This window comes from Zeus faber (genome assembly GCF_960531495.2).
Source record: "Zeus faber genome assembly, chromosome: 15".
In the NCBI taxonomy this organism is placed as follows: domain Eukaryota; kingdom Metazoa; phylum Chordata; class Actinopteri; order Zeiformes; family Zeidae; genus Zeus; species Zeus faber.
The window spans coordinates 18,894,665-18,910,928 of record NC_137194.1 but is presented as its reverse complement, the minus strand read 5'-3'; the positions used below and the strand labels follow the sequence as shown (position 1 = coordinate 18,910,928).

At 44.1% G+C, this 16,264-nt stretch overlaps 1 protein-coding gene across 1 annotated transcript; it reads right to left on the bottom strand.

Annotated features, from left to right (window-relative positions):
* Positions 1–70: 70 nt before the first annotated feature.
* LOC307240940 (synaptotagmin-1-like) lies at positions 71–9,954 on the bottom strand (the record flags this gene model as incomplete). Its single annotated transcript, XM_080014859.1, has 8 exons — positions 71–286; positions 767–900; positions 1,347–1,464; positions 3,197–3,364; positions 4,457–4,624; positions 4,815–4,952; positions 9,234–9,394; positions 9,756–9,954. The coding sequence occupies 8 exons, from the start codon at positions 9,952–9,954 to the stop codon at positions 71–73; spliced, it is 1,302 nt and encodes a 433-aa protein (XP_079870985.1).
* Positions 9,955–16,264: the final 6,310 nt, after the last annotated feature.

Below are 16,264 nucleotides of genomic sequence, written 5' to 3'. Positions count from 1 at the left end.
CTAAATGGGCGGGGGGATAGGAAAGGGGGGGTGATAGAGGGGGCCGGGGGGGGGCTGTGCTCGTGGAGTTTTACTTTTTGGCCGTCAGGGCGGCCAGCGAGGCGTCCACCTCCTCCTCGGGCTGCAGCGGATGCCACTGGGCGATGGGGCGGCGCGGGTTGGCCAGCATGTCGGACCAGTGCTTCAGCCCGGCGCCCGTGGACTTGCTGCCAACCCAGATCTTCCCGATAGCGTCGTTCTTGCCGATCTTGTCGTAGTCCAGCACCGTGATGACAGCTTGGATTTTCTGGAACGAGTGAGAAAGGAGAAAAAAAAAAAAAACAAAAAAAAAAAACCCTTCAGCAAGAATTCTAATGTCGTGGAAAAATACGTTCGTTTTCGATCATTTTGGCTTGTCTGGCACAGGTCAATCAATATATTCTGTGCCACCTGATGCCAAATACCAATGGAAAGTGTCTTATTACTTTAGTGCCAGTGATTCAAAATCAAACTGAAGGTTTGGAAAGTAAGAAGGTATGTGTTTTTGGGGTATTTTAAGAAAAAAATGTCTCCCTGCATTAATTGTGAAATGCATGAAAACCTTATATATATATATATATATAATTGATTAACATTTTATCTCAGTATTTCCAATATTAAAAAACAAAAATGTGTACGGAAAAAGGCATTATTTATGAAACAAGAGTCAAAGGCGAGTTATCAGCACGGTATTGAAAGTGTTCAAAAACACACCCTAGAGAGTGGAGTTCCAATCACGCCACCTCACCTGCATCTGCTCGAGGGGAATCTCAAAACTGAAGGACTCGTTGTAGTACGGGTTCAGAGTGTTCTTCTTCACCGTCGTCTTCTTCTTCTTCAGCCTCTTGCCGTTCTGCAGTAGGTTGATCTTCACATAAGGATCTTGAAGTCAAAAAAAAAAAAAAAAAGATGGGAGGATTATTAAAAGGAAATCCACTGTGTGGCTGCAATGCTGCCGTGCGCCGGCAGGAGGCGGCAGTGCTGCGGCCAGGGGGAGTAAAGTGCTGCAGCGTCAAAGCAGGGCAGACCAAATGGCTGAAAGTCAAGTAAATAACTGGCAACCCTCAATGCAGTGATGCAGGGTGCATCATGCATGGCATTTTCACATCATCCCCTCTAGTGATCATCATTTCTTCAAGAAATTCAAATGAAATCGCACACAACGCTGTCCCCATCACTAAAACAACATAAGCCTTTCATTTTGAAATGGAAAAACTTCTCGTAATCCAATCAACTGCACAGAGGCCGCCGATCCGAAAACTTGCATCGTACTCAGACGGAACGGGGAGACTATTTTTAAAGACGAGACATCTGACGCCTCGCCGTACCTGAAAGTCCTCCCACGTCCATTTTCTTCAGGTTCTTGGCTTCCAGAATGCAGATGGTGAGTTTGCCAGCAGTGGGCACGTAGCGCAGAGAGATGCAAATGTCACCCAGCTTCTCTGGCTGTGTGGGATGGAGGCGAGAAGGCAACGTTAAACACGTTTTGAATACAAAGTTACCAGAAGCAAGGAACACAGAACAGGCAACAATAGAACAAGGTAATGCAAAAAAAATATTAAATTCCTCTTTCTAGTTTTCCTCGATGCCGTGTGATCCGGGGCCTTCCTCACAATCAACAATCTATATCTGCATCTCTGTGTCATTGTTGTTGTTGTTGTTGTTATTCTTGTTGCGACAGTGTTTCGCAGCTTTTCTCCCGCCCCCGTTAATCCCCAGGCGCGTTCACATAAACGTGTGATGGTTTTGGGAACAATCCGGTTGAGTGAAACACGGACAGGTGTAATGACTTATTTCCCATCAGAGAGCAAAACGATTAACAAACCAATCATGACGCTGAAAAGCGACACGACATAATTGCAAACTTTGTTTTCGGTCAACTTTGCTTTTAACCCTCCTATCTATTACTCAGGTGTATTTTAAATGTATGACTATATTTCTATTAGCCTGATAACAAAATATTTCACTTATATTTATATCTATAGCCACAGTCAATACCAGCAACCACCTTGCCATAGCCTTTTCATTTATCTGTATATTTTTGTATAGTTGGTTTTTTCTGCACCAACCCCTCACCAAGACATATTCCGATTCCGATTTATACTTGTATAAGCAGTATATTTGCTTTGCTATTTGCTTTTTCATAGTTTGTAAATATTTCAAAAGCAGCAATGCACAATGACACACAGGATGATATTAAATCACTTCTGCTGATAATTAGGGGGCTAGACACAGAAGCCCGGCCTCGCCAAACTACTTCAGATGTGCCTCGGGCGGTGCCCATAAATTTCCATAAAATTGGCTCCAAATGTCTCGGTTGGCCACCGAGCTGCGACAAGCAGCGCACATGCCAGCGACAGTGTTTCACCGGGGCTGGGCAGGGACCTCCTTTCACGGAGATTCCTTGAATTTGTCCCACTACACCTGCACAGGGCTCAACAGCGAGAACCACCCGCTCCCTACCCACGTCTGGCCATAATTAGTATATCAACATTGCTGGATTATTGGATGTATTGTGCAAGACACGCAATGCAATTTCAACTTAAAGCTGATAATATTTATTAATGCATTATGAAGATGATAGGAATATCAAACACGTTTGTGTTATCTCTTTGTGACTTTAATGTGTAATGTGTGAGCTGAAAGTTGGAAATATTTTAAGAACAGTGTTGAAATAATGCAAATGAATGGCATGACATTTCACTTGATATATAGTATGTATGACCGTATGTATATGTGTGTGACAAATAACCTCTTGAATCTTCAATCTATATCAACATATTAGATCTCCATACAGAGAAAATATATTTTCGCTATATAAGAGCGGTGGGGGTGAAATATCATGCTGAACTAATTCAACCAATAAATCCCGAGACAGGCCCCTGGTGAGTCTGTCAAATGTTATCAACAAAATTGATGAAACCACTTATGCTGCCTGTTTTTTAAAAGTAATGATGATTCTCCAAGATTTTTCCGCAAAATGAAAAGCTACTGTATTGTCTTCACTCAGTAATAAAAAAACATAATGCCTGGCTAAACCGCTGTACAACATATCAGAATATCTATATTGGCAAGAATGTGCAGACATGACATGAACAGACCGAGAAGCATGAACATGTTGAATGCTGAAACGTGCATGTTGTGTTTGTGTGGAGGTTTTTGTGTTCTTTTTACGTACCTCTTCTTGGTCGGCGCTGTCGAGGTCCCGCCACTCCTCAATCGGCTTCGCCAGATCCAGGGTGTTCATGGGGAATTTAATCTCCCCGATGACGTCGTGTTTGGAGAAGCGGTCAAAGTCGTAGACGGACATCACCAGAGTCTTGCCGCCCATTTCTTGGAAGGGAATCTAGGAAAACAAAGCCGGCAGACGCGAACGTTTGACAAAAATCTCATTGATGAAATGTCACACGTACGCTGCTGATTAATTACAGATTCAGAAGGAGGAGAAATGAATCAGTACGATGAGTCAGAAGCGCAGGTTGCGGCCTCGCCCAGACCTTGGAAGGTGTGAATCTAGCGGCTGCCTCTTTAATGTGCAGACTCGGCAGAATCTCTCGGAACGCTGAGTCAGCAGACGGCCGCACCGGGCCGGCACCGGCCTCTCCTTTAAACGCGTTTTCTATCAGGTTATCCTTGACATTAAAGCGGGAGCTGGTTTCAGCCTCGTTGGCCACATCTTGTCAAGGTGCATCATAGAATTCCTCCACAATTTTATGCAAGACGCAGCAACACCTTGGAATAGTCTGTTCACGTTCATATCTTGTGTTAATGTTATTCATTGTCATTTGTAATGATTTTTTTTTTTTTTGTGAAATCTGCCTCAGTTTTCAAAATGAATTTAAATTGTTTCATATTTGATTTTTATCATATCAGAACTATATTATTATAGATAAACATCAGTAATGGCATTTCTAACTAGGTGCACTTCAATTATAAATATTAATGATTGGATAACAGGATAATTGGATAAATGGTGATGAACTAGAGAAACAGAGAGAAGAAGAAGAAACAGTCTTTATTTGTCACACAACACACCACAACACATGCTTGCACACACACACGCATGCACATGCACATGCTTTGGATGGTGGCTGGTGAAATGGTTCCTCTGCATTTAACCCATCCTGGCCTGTCCTTCCTCCGGGGCCACAGCCAGGAGCAGTGGGCAGCGTACGTGGACGCGCCCGGGGACCAGGTGATAAGTGTCCATCGCTGGTCAGACGATGATGGGTGCATGTTTTTGGTGGGGGTCCTTACTGACGTGAGGTGGAGGAAACCCCATGTGAGCACGGGGGGGAACATGCAAACTCCACACTATTTGGGATAGTTATGAGCAGACTTTCATAACTTGTGTACGAATAAAAATGCATTACAAAAGAAATGAATGAGGTGAGAGCGCGACGACGACTCCATCGACCTCAAAGCGCCCTGCGCCCACCTTGAAGATGAAGGTCTCGTTGAAGACCGGGTTGAGCGTTTTCTTGTGGACCTTCGTGTCAAACTTCTTCTTCTTGTCGGGGAGGACGAAGACCTTGACGTAAGGGTCCGACGTGCCACCGCTGTCCATGGAGAGCAGATCCGCCGCTTGGAGGATGCCCACCGTGAGCTGCGGAGCGGGAGGCAGGTTCAAATGCGGTTATCGAAGGAACGGGAGGCGGCGGGGTTAAAGACGTGAAAGATGGTGGGAGCCGTCGATGAAACGAGCGTCTCTTCGAAGCCGAGCTTGTCGGATAAGGGAGATCAGTAAAGCGCGTTTACCTGTTACGCCCGGCGTTCTGCGCACGGACAACGCTCACCTTGTTCTCCTGGAAGTCGTAATCGATGGAGTACTGCAGCTTCCCCAGCTTCTCCTTCTCCTTCACCTCCTCCTCCTTCTCGTCGCCGGTCAGCCCGGTCTCGGCGTCGTCTTCGTCGTCGTCGTCCTCCTGTTGTTTCTGCAACGACAAAACGTTCCCCGGCGGCGCGATGAGGAACAGGTCGGCGGCTGGCGGGCGGTTTGTTATTTCTGAGGGCGCTCGGCGCACCGTGGCCCCGGGGCTCGGCAGTCGGGTTAGTAGCGCCACCTACCTGCCACTTACTTCCCCCCGAGCACCCCGTGGTTACTAGTGCAATCTGCTCATCGATGACCACTGTTGCAACCTGACTTGATTTCACTATTCTCTTGGCTGACACCATTTGCTGTTTCCTCCATGAGCATTGTGGAAAAATTCTTAAGTCACAAAAGGCCGCTTTCATTTCATTTCAGAGACTTTTTAAGAAACGGCATTTCAACACACTCCGCTGGGTTTTGTGCAATGACTGGAGAGAAAAGGCATCAGGGAAACCAAAAGAAACAACATAATGAAAAAAGCAAACATAAGTTATTTGGAACAAAGTGTCAAGACCCCCATGCAGCTTATTGTCCAGAGCTCCCCTACACTGCACAAGAATGCACATTATATGTATATACCGTATATACATGTATATATATATAGATATATATAAATATCTATATATATACACACATATATATATATATGTATATATATATATATATATACACACACACATATATATATATATATATATGCTATTGTAAATCCTGAAGCTTACTGTAAACCCTGTGCTGTTCACTGACAATCTAAACCAGTGAAGGCCATGCACAGTAGAAACTGAAATGTGTGATTTTATACTGTGCGACCAACAGAGCAACTACTTGTTCAAAGTCCCCAAATGTTTCATCAGTGCAACACTTTATTAGCATATTTGATAGATATGATAAAAAATAAAATCATAATTTAAGGATTTTTTTTTTTAAATATATTTTTCATCTAAAAATGTTTAATATATTTTTTAATATACTTTGTTATATATTTAAGAAAATATATTTTTTATAAAAAGTAAATGAATAGAATTTTTTATTAATTCATTTTGGCTCATCTTTATTATTGATTAATTAATTTGAATATAAATATTTTTCAAATAATGTAAAAAATATATATATTATATACATTTCTTCATCATCTATTGGCGGGCCAGACCTCAGGGGTCTTTGTCAACCTGTGGCCCTTGGGACGGACGCAAGTTGGGCACCACTGATCAAAAATGTTCAATAAACAACGACACCCTAGAGACAATATTAGTGTTTGACCTTTATCTCCGCCTGACAAAAGTCATCATCCTGACTTGTAAATAATGTGTTTACACTGATTTAGATAAGCTCGTTCTCGTTCTAACCCCTTCGTCAAATATTTGTGACTTGCTGAATCACTGGAGGATTCATAATGATGATGTCAAAATTTTGTATAAATTGGACATCTTTTATCTCTTAAGTCCCATATTTTGGATTACCATTCATCCTCATTTTGTGCTAGATTTGGAATTAAGAAAGGGACTGAAAGAAACCCTGAGGTGACGGAAAAAGGAAAGTATATATAATATAATCAGCGTTGACTAGTCTTACCACCACGCACAGTGTTTTATTCTCTGCTCTCTTCTAAGGCAGTCGTGACTAATTGTTTGCATAATATCAAAGTGAAGCTTAAAGCAAAATTAAAAGGCTGGGTAATATCTCCGTGTGGCCTACTTTCTATGGCTGTCTTCTTGAAATAACATTGATGTCTTCGTAATATTGGAGCGGTCAGCTACTTACTGCTGAACTGGAAAAGGAATAGGGCACACACACAAACACACACATTATACTGTACGCACAATCCCATATACACAGCATAGGCACCTAACACACACATGCACACACACACACGCACGCACGCACGCACGCAAGCACGCACGCACGCACGCACACACCTACGTCCAACTGAATACATGCAGATCCCCAGGCATGCTTGAAACCTTCTTCTTTCACACCGCTTACAACCTCACACGTACAAAAAACCAGATCATACCCTTATTTGTGTCATTCTCTATCTCTACGTGTTAAATGCTTGTCATTCAGGCATGCCAGGCCACAAAATGCAGTATTCAGTAAACAGGTCTCTCTGATAGTGAAATATGAATGAATTACCTTGAATTCTCTAAAGATTGTGACAGAATGTTCTGATGGGTTTTATAACCAAGGTATATAAAAAAAAAACAGGCTTTTGCAAGCTTTAAAAGCTGCTGTCCATGAAATATGTCCTTTTAAGTGAAATGTCCATGGGAGAGACCATGCTTCAGAAGAAAGTCGCAGTTTCATTCAAACTTCCGGTGGGGTGCAAAGATATTGTCGTGGTAAGCCCATTGTTTTATTTGCGGTCTTGCATCGACAGTCGTCCACAGCCAAGCGCTTTTGCTGAATCACAAACTTTGCTCACACAGCCAATCGGTTATAATCTGCAGGTTTAATTTACTGCCATCAGGCCTGAAAAGACGCACTATAGTTCACTGCGTTATTCGTCTGTGGGTAAATATTTTTGCCCAGCATTTTTCTCTTGCCTGACACCCAAATTCTTTGAGGAGAGAAAGGGAGTCATTGTTATCACCTCACATGTCAGCAGCATGGGTCATCCAGGAAAGTTACTCTCAAGTCAAGTTGTGGCCATTCAATGGTACCTACAGCAAGGGCAGATGTTGGTCTTTGTCAAGAGATTCAAACAGCTTTATCTGTCGTGGAACTCTGAGCAGGTTTGCACAGGCGGAGAATAGCTTTGAGTGTGTGTGTGTGTGTGTGTGTGTGTGTGTGTGTGTGTGTGTGTGTGTGTGTGTGTGTGTGTGTGTGTGTGTGTGTGTGTGTGTGTGAATCCAAGGCCAGCAGCCTTGAAAATGTGATAAGAATGTGCAAATGTACAATAACACTGCGTTATTGTATTGTTATTAACACACGCTACTTGACAGTGCAATCACCGTGAAGGTGCTGCTCTGGTGGAAACCTGCTCAAAGCCTCCACTGAGGTAAAGGTTCACCCATGATTTGACAAATATCCAACTTCACCCTTTGCACATGCATGTTAGTGATCTCTAGCGATTCGCTTGGTGCACTCGTCATTCAAAGACTGAACCATAGGATGAGTTTCACGTTCATTTTAAACCGTAAACGTCTGCGCTAAAAAAGAAACAGCTCTTTGCTTTGTTGGGTTTGGCCAAAAGTGCAACCTCTGGATACTCAAGACATGGCAGTTGGTGCAGCATATCATTTCAGTGGATTTGCGAAGCAGCTTAAATCGCTCCCATAGATCCTCAAGCACCCGCAGCACCTAAGCTTGCAAGACTAAGGAAGCCATAGCACTCATTTGTCATCACTGCAATCCATCCATCCCTCCAAGCCCAGCACCCCCCCCCCACCCCCACCCGCCGCCCCCCCCCCCCCCACCTCTCCCCACCCCACCCCCGCCCTGGTCTGCGCTTACACAGAGCGGCCAGCGGGGGGCGCCGCGTGCCATCAGACCTACCGTAGGCAGAGAAGTCCACCACAGTCAAGATACACGAAGCACACATAAGACACAAAGCAGGAAGGAGGAGAGCAGAGAGAAAGGCAGAGATTGAACTCACAGCAGACACCAAATAACGGTAATCACAGCAAATACAGTCGGCTACGCTAAGGGGTGCGGAGAAAATGACACGTGGAGGATCCTCCCAATTAGCGCAATCGCTTTCAAGCCAGAAATGGACTAAATGACTAAATTGCTAATAATATATATATATATATATATATATATATATATATATATATATATATGTATTTATTTTAATTTTTTTTTTTTTTTATGTATCGGTTGAAGTTAAAATGCCTCAAACTCACACGTCAAATCATCTACAGTCAGGGGTATTTTAACAGTCACTTCAGAATTCTACTATAACGTAAAAACGTGTTGAGTTATGGGGTCCGATTTTTTTCTTCATAAATAATTATCTGTGTTTAATTGACCAAACCTATGTCATTTTCCACCCGAGACCCGAAGCACAAGAGAGGGAGCAACAGTAACATTACAACAATACAGTAAATAACGACAAATATAGGCGTGGTAAATGAACTTTCGATTGTGATGACAGAAACTGTCGCGAACAAAAAGCTATGTCGAAGAACTGAGATAGCGATCTGCAATGGCTAATTTTGCATTTTTTATTTTTATTTCTTTCGCCAATTTTGGTATATTTGTGTCACGAGAGCCTCTGCTGTGTAGTCGCCTTCATTCCTACAAATCAAGCGCTTACTTTTCGGAAGGCGCGTAAGTCATTTTGAGCGTGAATATCGTCCTTCACCCCAAACACTAACCCCCCGCCCCCCGCCAAGAAACGTACCTCTCCCCCCTTCATGTTCTTCATCCCCATGTCACCCTTCCCCTTCTTGCCCTTCTTATTCTTCTTCTTTTTGCAGCAGCATTTCTTGATGATGCAGAAGCAGCACGTGAGAATGAGCAAAGCGGCGACCACGGCGATGGCGACGATGGCCCAGGACGGCACTAAGAGAAAGCAAAAGGGACGAAACACAGACGGACAGATCCACAGACATGCATTCACACCCCGTTAACCAAGAAATACAGGGTTGACATTTGGCCGCAAAATTATTAAACCAGACTTAATGATATGGCCGAGGCCAAAATGTAATTAGTAAAAGGTGCTAAGTTAGCAATTAGATTGGTTGAATATTAGATTCTCTGCTATTGGGAAGGGCAGCCCTTGATCGATACCGAATAAAGACATTACATGCCTATCAATGTCTGGCGGGAGGGAGAAATCTAATTTTAAAATCACTGCTTGAAGGCACATCAATAGAGGCTGGCCCGAGTCGGCCGACCGGCTAGGCCCGGCCCAGACACTCACGTGGGATCTTGTCGATTTCATTCAGGAACTTGTTCTTGATCTCGTCGAAGGCGTCGTTCTTGTTGACGGCTTCGGTGGAGTTGTCCCCGGGGGTGGACGCCATGGGGGCCGGGGTGCCGGTCAGCGCGGCGGCCCCTGTCGGCTCCGGGGCGACCATGGCCGCCGCGTGCTTCTTCAGCGCGTTCCAATTCCCTGGCATTTAGGCTACGCTCACGGTCCCTGGGAAACACCAGAGGGGCGGAGGTGAAGATCCTCGGCGACACCCAGAGCGTCCGTTCATCCTCACTGATTGATCGCACAAATCTGGTCACAAGTGCATCATATGCTGGTAATGCAGTTTGTTGACATTTTTGTGCCTTTCCAAGCACTCGTATAACCTCTGGACAATCACGGGGGAAGGTGCTTAAAATATGAGTGGGCGTGCTTCTACGGAGCACAGTGGGTGCTCATACTATTTTCAAGTTTAAGTTTAAGAGATTATTTGTCACATACGGTCGTACATATATGCAGTGAAATGTCATGACACCCGGTGATTACGCACCAGCTCTAAAAGCTCGAAAAATACTCGAATGTGCGTAATCGACACCAGGCGCTCGCGCAGGCGGCCGCGAGGGGCGGCGCCACAATCGCGATTCTGGGTTCTATAATTATATAATAGGGTTAATTGTCTGTGTTGTATTAAATATACATACATAAATATATATATAAATATCGAAATCCTCCTAAATGAAACTTTACCATAACTTACCTCCAGTACTTGCCTCACAGAGTAGAAATCCTAACAACACAGGGAAATGAAAATCTTCACCGAAAAGTGAAACCGAATCCTCGTGACGTGACGTCAGCAATTGTTACTCGACGACACACGCCCCCCCCACAACAACGTCTCCGTTGGTTGTGATTTTACGCTACAAATACAAGATTCACATATGTAAATATCACCGCTGAAGTCGTCGATGTAACAACATCCTGAATGCAATACAAAATCACCCGAAAGGCCTGGCGAGAAGGCAGTTTACACGAAACAGGCAGCGTGAAAAAATAAAAAGAAGTGAATTATGCAATTTGAAAAAGTATTATGGTTAATTAAATGTTATTATTCAAATAGATGGATGGTGTTTGGCTTTAATTGAGATACTATTGGCATCCATATTAAAAACAATTTAACATCTTTTAAATCCTTGGCAAATAAAACTCGGATTATAAGTATCACAAATATATTCTCATTAAGGTTGCGTGCTCCTGAAGAGACACAATATATTATTAACAATATCACGCTCTTACATAATGTAATAGTGTGATATTAACAATATGACACGGATATATTAGTTACAACAGTGCCTCAATGAAAAGTACAAATTACAACTCAAGGAGCAAACTTTAAAGCCAACGTCCCGAATATTGTGAAATGTGGTAAAGTAGATTAAAGTGTTAGTGAGGAAAACACTTTTATGTGATTTTCCCCTTTTAAAATGTTGTCGGGCAACGCAGAAAACCCAGGACAGTGCTGAAGCTGTTAACATTAGAGGAAGTAACTCCAAACAGTTCACCCAAATCTACAGAGAATCTACAAAATTAGGAGACTTGTAAGGTGAGTTGCAGTTGGATGGAGCCGGGGACGAACCTCGACAGGTTCGACCAAGTCCCTTGTGCTGCCTTCAAACCGGAAGTCGTGCTAGTGGAAGAGAGCATGAGGCCAGGCTGGCGGAGAACACATTGCTTTTCTGCCACAGTGACGGACCCGGTAGATGCCGTTTTCTGTGGAACATAGCACTTAAATGGCTTTGATAAAAACCGTGGATTGATATAAAAGTTCTTTTTTTTTTTTTTCTATTTATGCATTCCGTGGAGGCTGTTTGGTGCTTGTAGGGAGGAAGCAGATGGAGGATTTGGATGCGGTGGTCGTGCGTGGCGCGGTGGGGTCTGGTGATAAAGGTGGTTTGTACTTGTATAAAAATATAATTAAATATGAACAATTAATAATAAAAGAAGGGCTTCTTTTGCCAGTGAAAACCAGGTGATCAGACATTGATCACTCAGTTTACAGATTGTTGTTCTGTTTGGTCTGGTCTTAGGGGTGGCGGTGGCTCAGGAGGTGGAGCGGCTGGTTTAGCAATCGGAGATTTACCGATTCAGTCCCCGGCTCCTCCTGGTCACGTGCTAAATTGTCCTTGGGCAAGACACTTAACCCCCTAACTGCTCTCGTTGAGCTGGTGTGCCCCTTGCACGGCTGCCGCCACACTCCATTTACCATTTTTTTATGTGGCACAGCGCTGCCTCACAGCGAGAAAGGTCCCGGGTTTGATTCCCGCCTGAGGCGCTGTTGGCACCGTCCTCAGCTGGGTCATCTCCCAATCAGGGGCATTTCTGTGTGTTCAGAGTTTGCATGTTCTCCCCGTTCTCACATGGGGTCTCCTCCAACGTAAAAGGACCCCAATTAAAAACACGCAGACCACTTTTCTGTCCTGCGCCTGACCACAACATGGATACACCACCTGGAATTGGTACGTCAGCGCCCGGTGACATAGTGAGGGCGGCCCGCTGCTCCTGGCTACCGCCTGGAGAAAGGACGGCTGGGATGGTTCTCCAGTCACCACTCCCTGCATGTGTGTGTTGTGTGTTACTAAGTGCATCAGCACCCGTGAGACCAATAAAATGATGATTCTATTCTATCACTACCGGGAAACAGATCTCTATAGATGTCTCTCTTGAAGCCACATAAAAATATCCATAAATATATCCATAATGAAAAATAATCCATCGTCAAACCTGCTTGGAGATGAATATGACGCTTTGTATCGGGCTTCTGTAAAGTTCACCAGCTATGAATGACGATATGTTTAGGAGGGAATTTAACATTCATTTAAGTTTGCAATAAAATATTAATAGTAAGCTGCATTTTTGTAGCTACGTGCATGACTAAAATTCGTATACATAATAACAGAGACTAATCCATTTAGTTTCATATATTGCAGTCTCTGTACATCACCATAGCAACATATCGTCATGCGTGTCTCCTTTTGCCGTCGTACCTCCCCCTCGCTCCCCTGTGCCGCTCAGAAAGCGCCGTCATGCCGTTGCCGTCTACCGCGTCCCATGTGGATGCGGCATTGGCGCGATAGAAGGGAATAAAAAGTGGGACGTAGTGCGGGCGAGGGACGTGTGGGGTGTTCCCTCCGACCCCGCTGCTGTTCCAACCCGCTCTTATCGGCCCCGGATATCAAACTGTGACAACTGCAGGCGGCAGGCTCCCGGTGCTGGAGCCGTGAGCGATTGGACCGCGGCTGGATTCAGAAACCCAGAGACAGATGACAAACGTAACGAGAGGAGACTCCTCCAGCTGATTTCATTAAAGCCCCGGCGATATGGGCAAACAAAAAAATAATTTCTCATCTCTCAAGTGGCGACGACACTGCCTCTATTTTTTGCTCCGCGTAAATTATTGAAATCGAGGCTGACAGCGGGAAGGATACGCTTATATTATTCAGGGCCCGCGACCGGTTACGAATGTCTGCTTCTGGAATAGCTCGCGTTAGGGGTGTGAAGGCTGGCATTTCAAACTATCGGTGTCTAGCCATCTTACACACCAGGAGGCATGCTTCATCCCGGCTGGATCACAGACATTGCATTGAGTAACCTCCCGCCGCTGTCAAGGAGCCGCGCGTTCCGAGTTGTTCACCGTCCGGGTAGTCGACCCGTTTCTGAGAGAACACCGTCGCTTTTTTGGACGCCGATCGCTGCGTCTCTTCTTAAAAACACACACACACACACACACACACACACACAGATAAATGCGAACGGCGGGATTTACAAACGACCTGCGGTATGGGCCGAGTGCACGCCTAACAGCACGCTGTCCTGGACGTCTGTATCGCGGTTGTTTTGTGTCAAGGCGGCAGGAATTAAATTAACATTCACGGGTTATTTGAGCCTTTTATCTGTTATACTCTGAGGTGTCAGTGAGAGGGGACCGAGAGGGCAGGGATGTGTTCTCTTGTTTTATGATAGCTATTAGTCCCGCTTCATGTAGCCAGCTCTTTTCAGTCATTCTGGAAATTAATTGAATGAGCCGTTTTCCCTGCCAAGGCCCGAGCCTTAAACCGGTCGAAAAACAACTCCTAAAATCCGGCAGGACCTTCAAAAAAGATGCACGTACTCTGTATATACTGTATGTGCTCTTGGCGTCAATGACACGCTATTCTTTGGTAAAAGACTGTGAAAGTCCTCTATAGATGTATAACTGTGGGGGTAATTAGTTTCAGTCGTCGGTCCTTTAACTCCCAGCGTGCATCTCATTTCATTAGTCCTCAGGATACGTTAAAATGGAACCGCAGCCCCCCGCGGCCCTTGCTACGGTCACGGTTTGGCCCTTATCACTAAAAACACTGCTCGGAGTTGGATGGATACCAAGCACATTTTATCTTGGTACACAAACAAACTGGGTGTAGCTCCACCGGCACGTACCAACATAAAGCGGAGGCTAATAAAGGTTTGAACGCGTTGGAACGCAGAAGGATGAGGGTAAACGGTGAGAAACTTGGTGTTTGCGCTCGTACGGCTGAACGTGCACCTGGGCGGGGCCCTCCAACCACCGTGCACCTCAAAAGGGAAACCGCAGTTTTCAGAGGAACACCGGAGGGAGTTTCATTTTGAATAAAAATTAATAAAATGAACGGGGCGGAGCGGAATTGATCCCAGGAAAATGCCTTGCATCACTTAAAAAAGAGGGGAGGATGATGAAATTGAATAAATGGAAACGAATTTCATTTGATTACATTACATTGATTACATACATTGAGAATGAGATGTGTAGAATGAGTAACGACATTGTATTACCTTATCTATAAGAATAATAAGATAATTAAAAAATAATAAAATAAAATAATATTTTTCATGAAAAAATAAGTATTTTTCATGTCTGGGTTATTGGTTGAAGATGATATTCAGCCTCGCCAAGTTAGATGCCCGAAGGAAAATCTCACAATGCTCAATATGACCAGAGTGTAAAAACAAATTGACCTGTCTATTCCATTTTATCTCTCAATCTATCTATCCGTCTGTCCATTCATCCATTTATCCATCCATCCATCTATCCATCTATCAATCTATCCGTCTGTCCGTCCATCTATCCATCCATTCATTTATCTATCTCATTTATATTCCTCAACCTCCTTCCTGATAAAAAAAAAAAAAAAGGTTTTAAGTAAATTCCGCTCTGTGCAGGCATTGGAAGTGGACTGGCCCTTATTAGTACCCAAGTGGGTTACGAGAGCAGTCATCCTAGAGAGGGGGAGCTCTAGTCTTGCAGCTGTTTTATTACAAAACAACAAGTACCCGTTACAAGAATCAATTAATGAACTACAGAAAGGCGGCCAAGTCCTTTGTCCAGCCCCGGCAACTTGCCTCATCTCCACTTCAAGCAGCTGCCTGCTCATGCCCGTTCTATATCTAAGTGTGTGTGTAGATCTACTTAGGCGTGTGGGGTTGTCTAAGTGTGTATACGTGTTTTCTTCGCTACAAACGAATATTGTCCGTTAGAAAAAACAAAGGGAGTATGCCGTGGAAAGACTTAATGCCATTTCTCAAAATGGCTACTTCATATAAATAGAAAATTGGTCAAGGGAGCATGGGCCTGCAGCTTTGGGCAATTGTTGAGAGCACTGGAGCGACAAATGAAGTATTGGAAAACAGGCATTGTGAAAAGGTTGTTGTATTCAAAGACCTAGACATGAAGTTTAGAGTGAGGGGCTTCTTTGTCGTCCCGGGGTCTCCGACAAACAAACATTAACCAGGGTCCTGGGAGATGCAAAATCATTTGAGTATGACCCCAATAGAAGAACTCAACCCCCACCGAGCCCTCGTGCCATCTGTGCCTTTACAGGTTCTGTGTGGGCGGGTGGTGCTCTCGGCTTCCAGCTGAATTTGCTTACATCTCGCGCTGCTTCATTTCCTACGAATTGCACTACTGCGATGTGACAGTTAGGATTTGCTGAATTATTATTGTTGTTTTATTTTTGAGCACAGGGTAAACTACGACACCATTCTTTTTCAAGACCAACTATGTGCTTTTGCCATTTAAGATGTTCACCAGACTGTCCTCCGTGCCCTGAAATTGCCTTAAGCTATTTTGGTATGAGTCACATAAATTATTGAGGGAATTAATCAAAGTAACTTATCATGGCACATGACATTGCCCTTGCACTCATGATTAATATATGAAGAGATTGTTCCACGCTAATAGAATATTGGCTCAACCGCTGCTGTGTCACGGCTGATCAATGACTTTTTTTTATGAATTAGTCCGAAAACTGGGGACCTTTTTTCCAACAGATACAGTGTTCAGTTCATGCAAGTCAACATCTAGTCTGCCTATAATACCACAGAATTGTAGGGTTCCGTCTCTCCTTTTTTTTCCTTCAATTAGCTTTGGCACAAGATGAAATCAGGTGTGTGCGCATGTGTATCATGTGTTATTGGATCATGGCGTGTGGGTTGGGCCTGCATGTGTG